The 19,644-nt window shown below is 40.8% G+C and overlaps 1 protein-coding gene across 4 annotated transcripts in view; it reads left to right on the plus strand.

The window, feature by feature from the left end:
* Positions 1 to 19,644, plus strand: part of LOC309622639 (protocadherin alpha-C2) — a gene marked incomplete at its 5' end in the record, with an annotated part of 176,592 nt that continues 156,948 nt past the window's right edge. For 2 of the 4 annotated variants that reach the window (XM_082378623.1, XM_082378627.1), the window contains one exon: positions 2,407 to 8,807. In XM_082378623.1, the coding sequence (XP_082234749.1) occupies positions 6,396 to 8,807 (2,412 nt within the window). The other 2 variants (XM_082378625.1, XM_082378619.1) reach the window with 2 other exon arrangements.

Genomic DNA, 19,644 nt, shown 5'->3' on the forward strand with positions numbered 1-19,644 from the left:
ATGGTGTCTTCTAAGAGTAGGGGCGGAGAGGTCGGGTGTCTGCTACTCTCGCTTCTGCTCCTCGCTGCAGGGGAGGCCAGGAGCAGCCAGGTCCGCTACTCCGTCCCCGAGGAGGCCAAACACGGCACCTTCGTGGGCCGCATCGCCCAGGACCTGGGGCTGGAGCTGGCGGAGCTGGTGCCGCGTCTGTTCCGGGTGGCATCCAAAGGCCGCGGGGACCTTCTGGAGGTAAATCTGCAGAATGGCATTTTGTTTGTGAATTCTCGGATCGACCGGGAGGAGCTGTGCGGGCGGAGCGCGGAGTGCAGCATCCACCTGGAGGTGATCGTGGACCGGCCGCTGCAGGTGTTCCATGTGGCGGTGGAGGTGAAGGACATTAACGACAATCCGCCAGTATTTCCAGTGACAGTAAAGACTATCCGGTTTCACGAATCGAGGCTGCTTGACTCGCGGTTTCCTCTAGAGGGGGCGTTTGATGCAGATGTCGGAGTAAATGCTCTTCTCTCCTACAAGCTCAGCTCCAGTGAGTTTTTCTTTCTAGATATACAGACAAATGATGAACTAAGCCAGTCTTTGTCTCTTGTGCTCAGGAAATCTCTGGACAGAGAGGAAACTGCCGAGATTAATTTGTTACTGGTGGCTACTGATAGGGGCAAACCTGAGCTCACAGGCACCGTTCAACTGCTTATTAAGGTATTAGATGTGAATGACAACGAACCTACTTTTGACCAATCAGTTTACAAAGTACAGTTGTTAGAGAACATCGCAAACGGATCCTTGGTGATTAAATTAAATTCTTCTGATGCAGATGAAGGATCAAACAGCGAGATTGTGTATTCATTTAGTGGTGATGTGTCCCCCAATATAAAGACCAAGTTCAAAATAGATCCCAGCTCAGGGGAAATCAGAACTAAGGGACAATTAGATTATGAGGAAGTGAAATCTTATGAGATTCAAGTCATTGCCTATGACAACGGGACTCCACCAATGTCTGGGCACTGTAAAATTTCAGTAAAACTTGTGGACATCAATGATAACACACCAGAAGTCTCAATCACGTCTCTTTCACTTCCCATCCGAGAGGATGCTCCGCTGGGAACAGTCATCGCCCTCATCACAGTGTCTGACCGCGACTCCGGTGCCAACGGGCAGGTGACCTGCACCCTGACCCCCCATGACTTCTTCAAACTGGTGTCCACCTTCAAGAATTACTATTCGCTGGTGTTGGACAGCGCCCTGGATCGCGAGAACCTGGCGAACTATGAGGTGGGGGTGACCGCGAGGGACGGGGGCTCGCCTTCCCTGTCGACAACGGCCAGCGTGTTCGTGGAGGTGGCCGACGTGAACGACAACGCGCCCGCGTTCGCGCAGCCCGAGTACACGGTGTTCGTGAAGGAGAACAATCCGCCCGGCTGCCACATCTTCACGGTGTCGGCGCGGGACGCGGACGCGCAGGAGAACGCGCTGGTGTCCTACTCGCTGGTGGAGCGGCGGGTGGGCGAGCGAGCGCTGTCGAGCTACGTGTCGGTGCACGCGGAGAGCGGCAAGGTGTACGCGCTGCAGCCGCTGGACCACGAGGAGCTGGAGCTGCTGCAGTTCCAGGTGAGCGCGCGCGACGCGGGCGTGCCGCCTCTGGGCAGCAACGTGACGCTGCAGGTGTTCGTGCTGGACGAGAACGACAACGCGCCGGCGCTGCTGCTGCCCGGGCCGGGCGGCGGGGCGGGCGCACTGAGCCAGCTGGTGGCTCGGTCGGTGGGCGCGGGCCACGTGGTGGCGAAGGTGCGCGCGGTGGACGCGGACTCGGGCTACAACGCGTGGCTGTCGTACGAGCTGCAGCCGGCGGCGGGTGGCGCGCGCAGCCCGCTCCGCGTGGGGCTGTACACGGGCGAGATCAGCACGACGCGCGCCCTGGACGAGGCGGACGCGCCGCGCCAGCGCCTGCTGGTGCTGGTGAAGGACCACGGCGAGCCGGCGCTGACGGCCACGGCCACCGTGCTGCTGTCGCTGGAGGACAGCGGCCAGGCGCCCAAGGCCTCTTCGCGGGCGTCGACGGGCGCCGCTGGCGCGGAGGCCGCTCTGGTGGATGTGAACGTGTACCTGATCATCGCCATCTGCGCGGTGTCCAGCCTGTTGGTGCTCACGCTGCTGCTGTACACGGCGCTGCGGTGCTCGGCGCCGCCCAGCGAGGGCGCGTGCGGGCCCGGGAAGCCCACGCTGGTGTGCTCCAGCGCGGTGGGGAGCTGGTCTTACTCGCAGCAGAGGCGGCAGCGGGTGTGCTCTGGGGAGGGGCCGCCCAAGGCAGACCTCATGGCCTTCAGCCCATGTCTCCCACCCGGCCCCATTAGTGGGGATAGAGAAGAGCAGCTGGATGTGAAGGTTGATCTTCCTGCTAAAGTGAGTAATTTTTAAAAATCCTTTCAAAAATGTCTTTGTTTTTAATTCTCAACGTTACTACTCCTTTGGAAACATTTTAACAGTTAATTAGTCTTGTTGCTGTCAATAGAGTCTTCAAGGTACTGGTTTTGTGGTTAAAATGTTTGAATTTCTTGTGACTAATGGCTTTGAACCGAATCAGCAATAAGTGGTAAGACCCATACTTGCAGGTTTTTACAAGTCGCTGTAGAATTATTTTATTGCTAAAAATCTGGATAGAAACTAAATATATTTTCCAGGGTAAATTGAATTGATTAGAATATTTGACTTAAACTGTGGTGTGCTAATACCTCCACAATGCTTCAGTAAATTATGACACTTTTTATTGGAAATTCCTACTAGATGTTAGTCCAAATGTCACTGGCGCACTTTCTTTTTATTATGCTTTTACATATTCAGTTTCAAATATTAGCTTATTAAGCCTGTTGCCTCCTATAGAGCCTCTTTTACTCACTTATCCATTTATCTGTATTCTCAGTTCCTCCTTTCTACTTGAACATGATTGTTTTAATTTTTGTGCTCACATTTGACAATACTGTGTATTGTTGCTAGTTTTCCAATTGGGTAAAAAAAAACTAGAATAATAAATTTATTGCTTTTAGAATTGTATCATTTTCTATCTTCTGTTTCTCACTACTTTTTATTAGTAAGCATTAAGAAATCAATAGGAAGTGAAATTTTAATACTCTCTTTAGTATATCATCATTTAGAAAATACTGCTTTTGAAAGAATATTATTAATCTTGTTAAGAAATATTATTTTCTATCTGAACAGTGTAGAGAAAAATACTGTATATCTCATTTTAAAACTATTCAGTTAGCAAAACTTATTTATTATTAACCTCTTTTACATGCAGTATTAATGATGCTAATGTCCAAAAAGTTCAATAAGTCAATGTTATTACTGGTGACCCTCCTCTGAATACCAACCTATTAATGTGTGTCATGTAGCAAGTACAAAGTTCCAAATAACTAGAAGTGAAATTATTTTCCATTCATTTCCCTATTTGGTATTTGGTCAGTTCCCCTAGTAAATAGTTCGTCTCGCATTGAAGTTTCTTTGCCAGTGGAAACCAAAGCTTAGGTATGTTAGTGACTGGAGAATGGGCAAGTATTCTAAACCATTAGAGACAAAAATGAAGATACCAACTTTGCTCCAGTGTATTCCATTCTAATTGTGTGGAATACTTTTCCACACAAGTTATGTACTACAACTTCCTACTTCTTTGTTCAAGTTTCCTTGGTGAAACCTGGTTAATACTCAGTGACATTGTGGGATAGGCCAACATATAAAATAGATAGTCCTCTTTTTTTCCACTTCCATTTCCTCTTTCTGGCACTGTCCTTTGTGGCCTCCTGTCCATCAAGTATAAGCCACAGCATGTCCAACCTCAGTTCACTATTTTATTAGGTATCATTTTCATCCTATTGTGAATAATAGGGCCATCCAGAGTTCTCGTCTTCTAGGATGTGGGACTTCAGTCTTCAAATCCAGCTCCCCTCTTCAATTTTTTTTTTTTGAGTACAAATGGGCATATAGTTTTATTTTTTATTTTTAAAATAAATTTATTTATTTTTGGCTGCGTTGGGTCTTTGTTGCTGTGCGCGGGCTTTCTCTAGTTGCGGCGAGTGGGGGCTACTCTTCGTTACAGTGTGCGGGCTTCTCATTATGGTGGCTTCTCTTGTTGCGGAGCACGCTGTGCTCTAGACGTGCGGGCTTCAGTAGTTGTGGCACGTTGGCTCAGTAGTTGTGGCTCACAGGCTCTAGAGCGCAGGCTCAGTAGTTGTGGTGCACAGGCTTAGTTGCTCCCCGGACCAGGGCCCGAACTCTTGTCCCTGCATTGGCAGGTGGATTCTTAACCACTGTGCCACCAGGGAAGTCCTCCTCTTCAACTTCTTGACTAATGTGATTCTCAGCTAATAAGACATTTTAAAGACTTTTGAGTTTTTCCCTTTAGAGATGTGTTGTCTCTATACCCGGTAAATAGTGAATAGTTCCCAAATAAATATCCTTTCTATTCTTTTGCATTCCTCATCTATGCATTTAATTACTTGCAAAATAAAGTAAATGGACAGGGAGTCCTTTTCACTTCCTTTCAGTGTGTTTGATACTAATCATTTTGCACAAATCTGCAGTTTGGGTACTGGAACAGTGAAACTACTTTGATTTATGTTTTAATTCAGAAAAAATGGGGGGGGGGCAGTATGGCTTTTCGTAGAATGGGAGCTTAGAGCTATTTTCACTAGATTGATTTTTTTTTTTGTCTTAGACAACTATGGAGTAAGAGGTTTATGAACATAAAAGTCAAAGAAAGTTTTAAAATAGCTACCATCATGTCCTTCTATATTGTTTTTTGTGTGTCAGGAAAATATATTATGCTCTATTATTTGGGAATTCTTTATTGACCATTAGAACTATTAACGTCTCAAAGATCATGATTGCCAAGAACTGGAATGAAAACTAAGCTAAAATCCAGGTTTTCAATATGGAAATTGAAATATATCTTAAGTAGAGCAATGTCTAAGGAAAATATTTTTGTATCTCTGGAAAATTATAGAGGTTGCTGAGACATCATATTTCTTAACTAGCTACATGACCACCTTAATTTAATGCATTTTATTAAGCAATTGAAGAAAACCAAACCATTCTATAGGGTAAATATTCAGCAAATACTCAGTAAGCATTCTGAGCTATTAAACTATTATAACACAAATATTCTCTTTAAAAGTTTATATTTCAAAAATGGAGGATTAGACACACATACCCAAATAGCTAAAAAAGAGAAATTAATGTAATAAATGTCCCAAGTGATTTGATCTAGATGCTACAGTATAAAAGAAAATAAAGATGCCTGCTCAATTGGTTTAATCATGAAAGTCTTTGTTGGTCAAGGAAGTTTTAAATTGTTATATAATGGGGGAAACTGCTTTGAGAAGAGTTTGGAAATGATGGATATTACTTAGGCAGGGAATGAAATGAGTATATCTGTTTCATGAAAAATGTTATTGGAAGCAGGAAATTGTCCACTTTGACTGAAATATATGAGTGCTGTAGGAGAGAATAGAAGTTGAGGCATATTAGAGCCTGGAGAACAAGCAAGTGTTTATAAACTGTAAGAGACAAAATGAGAATACCCATCTTGCTCATGGGAGGTGAATAGGTTCCAGTGAATAAAATTATCTGGAATACTTCCCAACACAAATTATATACCGAAACATCCTACCTCCTTGTTAAAGCTTCCTTGCCCACAGCAAGGAAGACCTTCAATTAAGTGCTGATGGTCTTTGCTTCCTTTTTCAAACATTTTTGAAATTCCCTTTCAATGACTTATTTTGGAGATCAGAGTTTTCCTAGAGCTTAATTCTCTGAAATCTTCAACACTGGGAATGTAAAATCCAATGATGAAGAGTGTGTCATCATTAATAACTACCTTTCATCACTCTTAGGAACACACACACAAAAAAAACCTGTCGTGAATTTCCTAACCAACACTTTACCAATTGTATATTTGCAAAGTGCTATGTTAACTACAGTTGGGTCTCTGTAAATACTTAAAACTTCTATGAAAAAAGTATTTCCACTGAAGTGAAAGCTGCTCCTGTGGTGAAACTAAGGATCACAATCAATCAGTGGTGCAAAATGTGTATCTCAGTGGTGCAAAATGTGTACCTCAGTAGTACAAAATGAGATTCTATTCTCCAAAGGCAGAATGGATGAAAGAATAATTAAGACTTAAGAGTATGCATCTCCAGAATCTGTTACTTACGGTTTGGAGCCACATGATGTCGCTCTGTACCATAAAATTGATCCGATAGAGCGAGAAAGAAAGAAAAAAAAAATCCCTCCTATTCTTATTGTAAAGAAGCTGCATCCACCGTCCAGATGCTGAAAAATGGAGGATGCAGTGGGACTGGACTGAACGGTCAGGAGATATCTCTTCATTTTGAAACAAGACCCGCTTCATGAGAACAAAGCACTGCGGGCTTGAGATGGAGTTTTCCTGGGCAATCGGCCAGGAATACCGGCGTTTGCTGCTCTCACTTCTGTTCCTTTCAACCTGGAAGGCCGGGAGCGGCCAGGTCCGCTACTCCGTCCCGGAGGAGGCCAAACACGGCACCTTCGTGGGCCGCATCGCTCAGGACCTGGGGCTGGAGCTGGCGGAGCTGGTGCCGCGTCTGTTCCGGGTGGCGTCCAAAGGCCGCGGGGACCTTCTGGAGGTAAATCTGCAGAATGGCATTTTGTTTGTGAATTCTCGGATCGACCGGGAGGAGCTGTGCGGGCGGAGCGCGGAGTGCAGCATCCACCTGGAGGTGATCGTGGACAGGCCGCTGCAGGTGTTCCATGTGGAGGTGGAAGTAAAGGACATTAACGACAATCCTCCTGTGTTCCCGGGAACACAGAAGAATCTGTTCATGGCTGAATCCAGGCCGCTTGACTCTCGGTTTCCACTAGAGGGCGCTTCCGATGCAGACATTGGGGCCAACGCTCTGCTGACTTACACACTGAGCCCCAGTGAGTATTTCTCGCTGGAAAAACCATCCTATGAAGAGCGAGTAAAACGTCTTGGGTTAGTATTAAGGAAACCTTTAGACAGAGAAGAAGCCCCGGAGATTTTTTTAGTGCTTACCGCCTCTGATGGCGGCAAACCTGAGCTGACTGGCACTGTTCAGTTACTCGTCAAAGTGCTGGACGCCAACGACAACGCCCCAGTTTTCGACAGAGCACTCTATGAAGTGAAATTACAGGAAAATGTTCCTAATGGAACGTTGGTAATTAAACTTAACGCCTCAGATTTAGACGAAGGCTTGAATGGGAATATTACATATTCATTCTCAACTGATATTTTACCAAATGTGAAATCCAAGTTCTACATAGATCCAATTACTGGAGAAATTATGGTAAAGGGATATATCGATTTTGAAGAAAGCAAATCCTATGAAATTCTTGTAGAGGGCATTGATAAGGGGCAGCCCCCACTCTCTGGCCATTGTACAGTTATGGTGGAAGTTGGCGACGCCAATGATAATGTCCCAGTAATGGAATTCAAGTCCTTGTCCCTCCCAATTAGGGAAGACGCTCCAGTGGGCACCGTCATCGCCTTGATAAGTGTGTCCGACCTCGACTCCAGTGTCAATGGGCAGGTGACTTGCACCCTGTCGCCCAGTGTTCCCTTCAGGCTGGTGTCCACCTTCAAGAATTACTATTCATTGGTTCTGGACAGCGCCTTGGATCGCGAGAGTGTGGCGAACTATGAGGTGGGGGTGACCGCGAGGGACGGGGGCTCGCCTTCCCTGTCGGCCACAGCCAGCGTGTCCGTGGAGGTGTCCGACGTGAACGACAACACGCCCGCGTTCGCGCAGCCCGAGTACACGGTGTTGGTGAAGGAGAACAACCCGCCCGGCTGCCACATCTTCACGGTGTCGGCGCGGGACGCGGACGCGCAGGAGAACGCGCTGGTGTCCTACTCGCTGGTGGAGCGGCGGGTGGGCGAGCGAGCGCTGTCGAGCTACGTGTCGGTGCACGCGGAGAGCGGCAAGGTGTACGCGCTGCAGCCGCTGGACCACGAGGAGCTGGAGCTGCTGCAGTTCCAGGTGAGCGCGCGCGACGCGGGCGTGCCGCCTCTGGGCAGCAACGTGACGCTGCAGGTGTTCGTGCTGGACGAGAACGACAACGCGCCGGCGCTGCTGCTGCCCGGGTCGGGCGGCGGGGCGGGCGCACTGAGCCAGCTGGTGGCTCGGTCGGTGGGCGCGGGCCACGTGGTGGCGAAGGTGCGCGCGGTGGACGCGGACTCGGGCTACAACGCGTGGCTGTCGTACGAGCTGCAGCCGGCGGCGGGTGGCGCGCGCAGCCCGTTCCGCGTGGGGCTGTACACGGGCGAGATCAGCACGACGCGCGCCCTGGACGAGGCGGACGCGCCGCGCCAGCGCCTGCTGGTGCTGGTGAAGGACCACGGCGAGCCGGCGCTGACGGCCACGGCCACCGTGCTGCTGTCGCTGGAGGACAGCGGCCAGGCGCCCAAGGCCTCTTCGCGGGCGTCGACGGGCGCCGCTGGCGCGGAGGCCGCTCTGGTGGATGTGAACGTGTACCTGATCATCGCCATCTGCGCGGTGTCCAGCCTGTTGGTGCTCACGCTGCTGCTGTACACGGCGCTGCGGTGCTCGGCGCCGCCCAGCGAGGGCGCGTGCGGGCCCGGGAAGCCCACGCTGGTGTGCTCCAGCGCGGTGGGGAGCTGGTCTTACTCGCAGCAGAGGCGGCAGCGGGTGTGCTCTGGGGAGGGGCCGCCCAAGGCAGATCTCATGGCCTTCAGCCCCAGTGTACCCGACTCTGGGGACAGAGAGGATCAGCAGCCAGCAACTGAGGATTCTCTTTCAAAGGTTAGTTTATAAATACCCTTTATTTACTCTGAAGTCTCATATTCTTTAATTTTTTAAAATTTATTTATTTACTTATGGCTGCATTTGGTCTTCGTTGCTGCACGCGGGCTTTCTCTAGTTGCGGCGAGCGGGGTTTACTCTTCGTTGCGGTGCGCGAGCTTCTCATTGCGGTGCCTTCTCTTGTTGCGGAGCCCGGGCACTAGGCACGCGGGCTTCAGTAGTTGTGGCACACAGGCTCAGTAGTTGTGGCTCGCAGGCTCTAGAACGCAGGCTCAGTAGTTGTAGCGACCGGGCTTACCTGCTCCGTGGCATGTGGGATCTTTCCGGACCAAGGCTCCAACCCGTGTTCCCCTCACTGGCAGGCGGATTCTTAACCACTGTGCCACCAGGGAAGTCCCTCATATTCTTTAATTCTATCAATTTCTTCTTAATTAAAAAAATTCTCAGAACCAAATTTCTCTGAATTAAATGCTTACTTCTTACATACCTTTTTAAACTAAAATCTTTTAGAATTACAGGACACTAAGGCAATACATGTTGTTTTGTTTTTATTCTTCATTATTCAATGCATATTATAACTAGTGTTATAAATTTTGTGGTTACTATCTTCACCTACTTGTTTTCAGTTGTAATCTGCTTTTAGAGAGCATTTTCTTGTTATTTGCTCATAATACACTGAAAAGTGCACAGAATGAATATTATAGCTCTATCAGCTACTTGGAAGTGAAAACTTCTATTGCCTCCACTCCAGAAGCCACTCAAATGCACCTCCCAAATATCTTTCCCCTCTTTCTCCCCCAAATGTAGCCACAGTTTTAACTTTATAAATGATTTTGACCTGTTTCCTAAATTTTATCTAAATGGAATTGCACAAAATGTGTTATGTGTGTGCATGTGTTTGTGTGTTCTTCGTATTTATCATTCACCATTCTATGGAATCATCCATATTGCCATATGTACTTGGAGTTCATTTAATTTATTAAGTTCTCTGGTACTTTGTTTTATGAATAGGGTGTGAGTTATTTGTTCCACTCTTGAGAATTTTACATTATTTCTCTTTATGTCTATTTCACATATTTCTGCCATCAATATATTTGTAACATTTTCAATGTCCGTGTACACACTTTTCTCTATTATTTAGCTAGGATCGTGATTAGTGGAACATAAACTATGTACATATCTTCTTTAATTGATAATGTCAATCAGTTTCACCAAATGCTTTTACCTGTTCACACTCATGCTAGCACTGTATGAATTCCTATTCTTCTTCATCTCCACAACTTGGCATTGTTAGTTTATTTATATTGTTGCCATTTTGCTGGTTGTGTTTATGTTTCTTTTCTTTTTTTTTTTAAACAGGTTTTTTGGTTCTGTTTATTTATTTATTTTATTTATGGCTGTGTTGGGTCTTCGCTTCTGTGCGAGGGCTCTCCCCAGTTGCGGCAAGCGGGGGCCACTCCTCATCGCGGTGCGCGGGCCTCTCACTATCGCGGCCTCTCTCTTTGCGGAGCACATGCTCCAGACGCGCAGGCTCAGTAATTGTGGCTCACGGGCCCAGTTGCTCCGCGCCATGTGGGATCTTCCCAGACCAAGGCCTGAACCCGTGTTCCCTGCATAGGCAGGCAGACTCTCAACCACTGTGCCACCAGGGAAGCCCTGTTTATGTTTCTTGATTTGTAATTGAGGTTGAACACCTTTTGGTGTTATTATTATTGGCCATTTTTAGATCCTATTTTGTGCAGTAGCTGTTCAAGTCTCCTACGTACTTTTCCTATTCTGTTGTATTCTTCTACTGCTTTTTGAAAATTTTCATATTCTGGATATAACCCCTTTCTTGATTTTGCTCTCTTCTACACTGTGACTTGCCTTTTCATTCTTTTGTCCTTTGGTGAATAGAAATTTTTTATTTTAGTTAAGTTCAATTTATCATTCTTTTCTTCTTGATTCTGTTCCATGAAGATAATTTCTTGTGGTGTCTTTTGTTTAATTGGTCACATTACATATATAATCCATTTTGAATTTTTTGTCTTTTTTGGGACATAAGGGTCAAGATTAATTTTCCCCAAGGATATTCAACTGAAGCAAGACCACTTGAAAAAGATGAGTTCCACATGTTTTATAAAACAGTTTTCTGTTATATAACCATGGTCTTTTTGTTGTTATTGTTGTTGTAATCTATTTGACTTTTTTTTCATTAATGTCATGTTGCCTCTTTCATTTCCACTTAAATTTGTATATAAATTCCATAAAAACAACTCAGTGAGGTTTTGATTTGGATTGCATCATATCTACTGAGAAACGTGAAACTAGTTGACATCTTTACAATAATGTCATTCAGTTCATGAGCATGCTCTATTTATCTAAATAACCTGTAATGGTTCTTAATATTTATTTTATAGTTTTCTGTGTGGAGGTCCTATATATACACCTTTCATTAGATTTATTCTTAGATAATTGTCATTTGTGATCATTATAAATATCAGCTTTAAGCTAAAAATTTTTTCTGTTTACTAATGGTACATATGAAAATATTTTGTATTTTTGTATTGACGTGTTATTCAGCTAAGTTGCTAAAATAATTTATTAATTCTAATAATTTGTCTATAGGTGCTTTGTATTTTTGGATAGAGACAATCATTCTATCAGAAAATATTGAGAGTTGTATTTTTTCCTTTCCAATCCTTATATCTTTTATATCTTTAGTATGCTTTATGGCATTGGGTAGGACCACTAGTACTCTGTTAAACCGAACTGGCAATAGTGGACATTCTTGTCTATTTATGAACTCTAAGTGAAAGGTTTCAATAATTTATTATTAATTATGTTTGCTGTAGGTTTAAAAAAATTATTAAAAATTCCCTTCTAGTCTTCCTTCTGTTTTGTCTTCATTTGGATTAGTATATTATAATTATTTCATTTTCTCCTGAATTATCTTTTTAGTTACAGATTCTTTTACTAATTTCTTTATTGATTTCCTGGATACTATAACAAGCATCATTGACTTGTTTAGTATAGATTAAATTAATACTTTTACCACTTACAGACAATGCTAGGACCTTGAATAATAACTCCATTTACTTGCTTTCACTTTTTCTTTTAGCGTTATGCCTTTCAATTATACATATACTCTAGGAACAGATTGCATTATTATTGTTATTGTATACAGTTACTTTTTTAAAAAAATAATTAATTAATTAATTAATTTTTGGCTGCGTTGGGTCTTTGTTGCTGCACGCAGGCTTTCTCTAGTTGCGGCCAGCAGGGGCTACACTTCGTTATGTTGCGTGGGCTTTTCATTGTGGTGGCTTCTCTTGTTGTGGAGCACAGGCTCTAGGTGCGCAGGCTTCAGTAGTTGTGGCACGTGGGCTTAGTTGTTCTGCATCATGTGGGATCTTCCTGGACCAGGTCTTGAACCTGTGTCCCCTGTGTTGGCAGGCGGATTCTTAACCACTCTGCCACCAGGGAAGTCCCTACAGTTACTTTTTTTTGTTTCTTTCTGGGATCTTTTTCCTTATGAAGAAATTCTTTAATATTTCTTTTAGTGGTGGTAAAGAAATATTTAATCTATGGAATATGAGAAATATGCTTATTTTGCCAGCACTTTTGAAGAATAGTTTTGCTGAATATTAAGTTATGGGTTGTAAGTTATTTTCCCCCGCAGTGCTTTCAGATGACATTCCATAGTATTTTGAGAAGATGGCTGTCAAGTTTATTGTTCAGGTAGTGTAACCTTTTTTTTCCCCTCTAGCTGCTTTGTAAAATTTTTCTTTGTTTTTGATTTTCAATGGCTTTATTATATGCTCAATTTTAGTTTTCTTTGGTTTTATCTTGTTTGCAGTTTTTAAAGCTTCTTGAATATGTGGCTTGATGTCTTTCATCAGTATAGGAAAATTCCAGCAATCTGTCTTCGAATATTGCTTCTGCCTCATGCTTTTCTCTCTTTCTCTTCTGTAACTCACGGAATATGTGTGTTAAATCCTTTCACCATGAAGTAATTATACCACAATAAAGATGTTAAAAAAATGTTTTCACCCTATCTCTTACATCTTCTATGCCCTCTCTATTTTTTAAACATCACTTTTGGTCTCTATTACATGCTGTATATTTTATTCTGACCAATCATATACTTCAGCAAAATTCTCTTCTTCTTATTAAATCATCAATTGAATATAAACTTCAATTATGACTTTTTTTAACTTTAGGATTGTAATTTCCCTTTAAAAATAGATTACAATTTTCTGGTGAAATTATTTATTATGTATTTATTTCAACACCTCAATCACAGTTTATTTGTGATCCGTCATATCATTGTAATAATTGGATCATCTGTGTGTCTTTTTTTTATTCATTTTTTTTCTCATGATTCTCTTTCTTGGTAAGCCTGATAATTTTGTATTGAGTTCTGGGTATTGTACATAAGAAGCTGTAGTTGTTCTAGATGTAATTATATTCCTCTAGAAATGGATAAAGGACTTATAAATATCTGACAGGTATGAGTTTAGAACATTTATGGAAAAGTTTGAATTGAGATAAATATTTTATCCCTTTTTGTTTTTTGTCTACTACAATGATGTCTGTCATTACAAATCTTCTGAACATTTTATTTTTCTCTCTCCTACTGACACTCAAGTTCTATTTTGTACTCTCATACAAAGTAAAGTTAGTGGAATAAAGATTCTGTACTTTGTTTTAAACTCTTTTTCCTTCCTCCACTCCCCTTTCCTTGGTACATAAGAACCAAGCTTATTGAATTTATTACTCTTTGGTTACCCTCCCTTCTTCTTTCTTACCCTGGATACTTGCTAATGGTATAAGAATCTTGCATCTCACCAAGTTTCCACTCACTTGACCTAGGATTTTTTTTTTTTTGGTGGGGGGGATTTTTTTTTTATTCAAACAGAAAGTCACAAAAATTATAATCATCCTCATCAGTTCACTCAGTCCTATGTACTTAATTTTTTTTTCATCTTGATCTTTTGTTAGCACTTTTATGAATTCATCAGTTTTCCATTAGAGTTCTGAAAATGCTTATTCATTCAGTTCAGCAGTACAGTCAGTTACCAGAAACCTGTACTTGTCAGAGTCTTTTCCATGAATTCCTTGAAGGTGAAACCCTTTTATAGGAACATTTTTGCGAAAGCATCAGAGTACACCCAGAACTGTCTGTAAATGACAAAAGACTTAAAAATGACCACAGTTAAAGATTTGATGAAAGTTCATAATAATGCAATTGACAAGGAAATTTAGTTATTTCTGAGATATACATTTTAAAGTAATAACTAGAATTATGACTTATAACATTATACCAGAACATATAAGATTTTTAGAAATTTCATGTAATGTCTGAAACATTTATATTAACATATTTCCATACAAATAACCCAAAGAAAGTTTAGTATTAGTTGTTTTTCTTGTTTGTTTTTTTTTTTTTGTACTGCAGGTTCTTATAGTCATCAATTTTATACACATCAGTGTATACATGTCAATCTCAATTGCCCAATTCAGCACACCACCATCCCCACCCCACTGTGGTTTTCCCCCCCTGGTGTCCATAGGTTTGTTCTCTACATCTGTGTCTCAACTTCTGCCCTGCAAACTGGTTCATCTGTACCATTTTTCTAGGTTCCACATACATGCATTAATATACGATATTTGTTTTTCTCTTTCTGACTTACTTCACTCTGTATGACAGTCTCTAGATCCATCCACGTCTCAACAAATGACCCAATTTCGTTCCTTTTTATGGCTGAGTAATATTCCGTTGTATATATGTACCACAACTTCTTTATCCATTCATCTGTCGATGGGCATTTAGGTTGCTTGCATGACCTGGCTATTGTAAATAGTGCTGCAGTGAACATTGGGGTGCATGCATCTTTTTGAATTATGGTTTTCTCTGGGTATATGCCCAGTAGTGGGATTGCTGGATCATATGGTAATTCTATTTTTAATTTTTTAAGGAACCTCCATACTGTTCTCCATAGTGGCTGTATCAATTTACATTCCCACCAACAGTGCAAGAGGGTTCCCTTTTCTCCACACCCTCTCCAGCATTTGTTGTTTGTAGACTTTCTGATGATGCCCATTCTAACTGGTGTGAGGTGATACCTCATTGTAGTTTTGATTCACATTTCTCTAATAATTAGTGATGTTGAGCAGCTTTTCATGTGCTTCTTGGCCATCTGTATGTCTTCTTTGGAGAAATGTCTATTTAGGTCTTCTGCCCATTTTTGGATTGGGTTGTTTGTTTCTTTAATATTGAGCTGCATGAGCTGTTTATATATTTTGGAGATTAATCCTTTGTCCGTTGATTCGTTTGCGAATATTTTCTCCCATTCTGAGGGTTGTCTTTTTGTCTTGTTTATGGTTTCCTTTGCTGTGCAAAAGCTTTGAAGTTTCATTAGGTCCCATATGTTTATTTTTGGTTTTATTTCCATTACTCTAGGAGGTAGATCAAAAAAGATCTTGCTGTGGTTTATGTCAAAGAGTGTTCTTCCTATGTTTTCCTCTAAGAGTTTTATAGTGTCCGGTCTTACATTTAGGTCTCGAATCCATTTTGAGTTTATTTTTGTGTATGGTGTTAGGGAGTGTTCTAATTTCATTCTTTTACATGTAGCTGTCCAGTTTTCCCAGCACCACTTATTGAAGAGACTGTCTTTTCTCCATTGTATATCCTTGCCTCCTTTGTCATAGATTAGTTGACCACAGGTGCATGGGTTTATCTCTGGGCTTTCTATCTTGTTCCATTGATCTATGTTTCTGTTTTTGTGCCCGTACCATATTGTCTTGATTACTGTAGCTTTGTAGTATAGTCTGAAATCAGGAAGTCTGATTCCTCCAGCTCCGTTTTTTTCCCTCAAGACTGCTTTGGCTCTTCGGGGTCTTTTGTGTCCCCATACAAATTTTAAGATGATTTGTTCTAGTTCCGTAAAAAATGCCACTGGTAATTTGATAGGGATTGCATTGAATCCGTAGATTGCTTTGGGTAGTATAGTCATTTTCACAACATTGATTCTTCCAATCCAAGAACATGGTATATCTCTCCATCTGTTTGTATCATCTTTAATTTCTTTCATCAGTGTCTTATAGTTTTCTGCATACAGGTCTTTTGTTTCCCTAGATAGGTTTATTCCTAGGTATTTTATTCTGTTTGTTGCAATGGTAAATGGGAGTGTTTCCATAATTTCTCTTTCAGATTTTTCATCAGTAGTGTATAGGAATGCAAGAGATTTCTGTGCATTAATTTTGTATCTTGACCTAGGATTTTAAAACTGGATATGACCTAAGAGATTGTCATTTCTCTCAATTTAATGATGACTAAACTGTGGCCTGGAGACAGAAATTTGCTTAAGACCACATGAATATTAATGTGAATGCATAGAAGAGAACCAAAAGTACTTGAATTTAGCTCCATTGTCACTTTCCATTATTAAATGAGCTCATCTGGGAATAATGAAGACAAAAGGATTGTGAATAAAAGCTATGCTTAGTTTAACTTACTTATTCCCTCAGAGGTACTTTAAAATTACTCTCAGATTTTCTCAGAATGACTATATAGTATAAACATTTTAGCACAATATTTTGTAGGGAGTTTGAACGATTATAAATGTAATGTAAAGATATGTACCATATGCATACAGTGTGTGGTCGTAGGATAAATTATTTTCCACATATAATTAATTTTTTTGTCAAATTTGATGCAAGTGCATAAACTGTTTATAAATCTTTAAAAGATTGCTTCAACTTCACCTGTTATAGCTCAACAGTGTGGTAGACCTGTATAATTTTCTACACATAGCAGAGAAATATAGATTATTAAAATTTTATTCTGGAGTTTTGTAGGAAATGAAAGATATCTAGACTTCAATCAAAAGTTAAAATTTCTCATGTACTATCTTCCTGAATGATTTCCAGTAAATTAAGCAGAGGCACCTCAAAATACTATCTGGTTTCCTTAATCAAAATTCATTGTCAGGAAAGGAGTCTTAGTTCTGCAGTGGGGCTTAAATATAACTGAAAAACTTCTAGAAACTATACAGTAATAAAGTAATCTATAATATTCGATTGAAAGAATGGTTTGGAAAAAGATTTAAACAATCTTCTCTACCTATGGAGTCCTCTATGGAATTACAACTAGAGAGTCTATACTTGTTGAAAAAGTAACCTCCAAAAAAAGAGTTGAGCAATGAAAGACAAATGCAGGTGATAATTTTAAAACACTATATAATCTAACAGATTTGAGGACAGCTCAAATGTCAAGAGTCTTGTTTTCTCCTGTATATATTTACATGAAAAAAAATTACAAACTGAAAAAAGCATATGATACTATTGATGGCATTTTCTTCATTGAGTATATTTTTTAAAGTTTTAAATATTTACTGAAAATATTCCATAAATTACTATGCATGTATTGTTAATACCACACCATCAGTTGGATTTTAAGTACTTTATATTTACTTTTCTCAAATGTAAATTTATTTATCGTGGTTTTGTAGGTTCACATCAATCATGGTTCCATAATAGAAGGTGAACCAACATTAACTGATGATATTTTCAACTCACATATTATCATTTTCTTTTTTATCATTGTATATTAAAATATTTTAAAATTATCATTCTCAGTAACTGTTAGGTGAGTTGTCTTGAAAACTGATTACTGTTTAACTTCTTTAGTGTTTGGATGTTCTGAATGCCAAGGGGAAAGTCATGATAATAATGATAGTAAAAATCTTTCAAAAACTAAAGAGAATGATAAATATACTATTAAAGATTATATCAGAAACAAATTCAGTAACTTTATCTTATGTCTTTACATTACTGTTTTGAATACTGAGAAGCAAATTAATTTCAATTGACTTTGTATTTTCTATTAATCTTATTTCTTTTCAATCTAAACTTCCCCCACATCCCACCCCCATGCTGCCCGACTTGTGGGATCTTAGTTCTGCAACCAGGGATTGAACCCAGGGCCACAGCAGTGAAATTGCCAAGTCCTAACCACTGGACTGTCAGGGAAGTCCCAAAGCTAGTCTTTACAGTACCATTTTTCCATATTTGTTTTATACATCGATGTAAAAATAATACTTCCAGTCGTACCTATGACTTATACCAAAATTAAAGAAATGTATTTGGAGTTTATGCTTTACATGTAAAGCATCAAGTAATAGAATGATTGATCTCCTGGCCCGTATTGTATTCACAAGCAAGGAAGATTTTGTAATATTTAAGGAATTCTAGGGAGTATATACATAAGTAGAATGTTAAATTTTTTAAAAAATTTAAAATTTTTGGCTGCGTTGGGTCTTCATTGCTGTACGTGGGCTTTCTCTAGTTGCAGCGAACAGGGGCTACTCTTCGTTGCGGTGCGTGGGCTTCTCATTGCGGTGGCCTCTTTTGTTGCAGAGCATGGGCTCTAGGCGCGCGGGCTTCAGTATTTGTGGCAAACGGGCTCAGTAGTTGTGGCTCGTGGGCTCTAGAGCGCAGGCTCAGTAGTTGTGGCGCATGGGCTTAGTTGCTCCGCGGCATGTGGGATCTTCCCGGACCAGGGCTCGAACCCGTGTCCTCTGCATTGGCAGGCGGATTCTTAAACATTGCGCCACCCGGGAAGCCCCTAAATATTTTTTAAGTGGAAAAATTGGTCCATTTTATATTGGCCGTATTTTTTAAGTGTAGTCCAAGTCCATACAGCAAATAAACTGGAGAATTAAAAAGAGATGAAATTAGCACAGAGTTAACCTGGTAAATAGTGTGATTTCTTTCCATGTTTTAATTTCTACTGGAACTCAAAAATTTTATGGAGTAGTATATCTCACAAACAACATTAGGATTTTGATTTCTTTCATGAAAAATATATGTGCTTTCACAATTGATCTCAGTTGTGATTTATCAGTAATAGCAACTTGAAGAAATCCCTGTCTAGATGCATCTAATTTGCAAATAGTGTCATTTCCACATTACAGTTTTTGAGTTAACATTAAAAGTAAGTAGGTAATATAGAGAAAAATGAAAGAAATGGATTTTCAGTAATTTGAAAATCAGACTTCGAAATGGAACTCAGACAAGAATGCTATTCAAATAGTTTTAGTTACTTTGAAAATAATATCAACAAAAGCCAATATTCAATACTGCAGATAGGAATATAAACTTGTTTTATGAGTAACATAAAGACTAGTATACAAACATCCCATCAAAATAGTAGAGAAAAAGTCAATAATTTTAGTAAGTAATATTTAAATATGGAAAGAAATGAAAAATCTAAAACTTTTAAAGTCAGGGATTATACAAACCCTAAATAGAATAGACCAATACAAATCATTCTAGTAAAGATTGGGCGTCACAACTTCGGTAGTATTGATTTTGCAATATTTTAATTAAAGTTGATATATTTTTTTAAAATTTTAGTGATATATTTGATTAGAGTAGGGAAAATAATACATAAGTCATTGAAATTGGGAAATATTTAACAAATGTAAGGTAAATAAAGCATAACAAAGTAAAATACTCCCCTTTCATCCACATCATGGCTCTGGAAACCACAAGTTATTTTGGTTTGTTTGTTTTTAGCAACAAAGGAATACAGAGAGCTTATTTTCCTTAGAAAGGAAAAAAGCCACTCCATTTTTTTTCACTCTGCTGCTGAAACTCAAAAGGTGAGCAAATACAAAATTATATCAAATTGGGAGTTAAGTTTCCAAAAGCTATATGGTAGTGCAATAGACGTTTGAAAATTGCAACGAATTTGCGATGGTATATTCCCAGAGAAGAGGTCCGGCACCCCGGCGCCTGCTGCTCTCGCTTCTGCTCCTCGCAGCCTGGGAGGCTGGGAGAGGCCAGGTGC

Source organism: Balaenoptera borealis, assembly GCF_965194805.1.
Source record: "Balaenoptera borealis genome assembly, chromosome: 2".
Taxonomy (NCBI): Eukaryota; Metazoa; Chordata; class Mammalia; order Artiodactyla; family Balaenopteridae; genus Balaenoptera; species Balaenoptera borealis.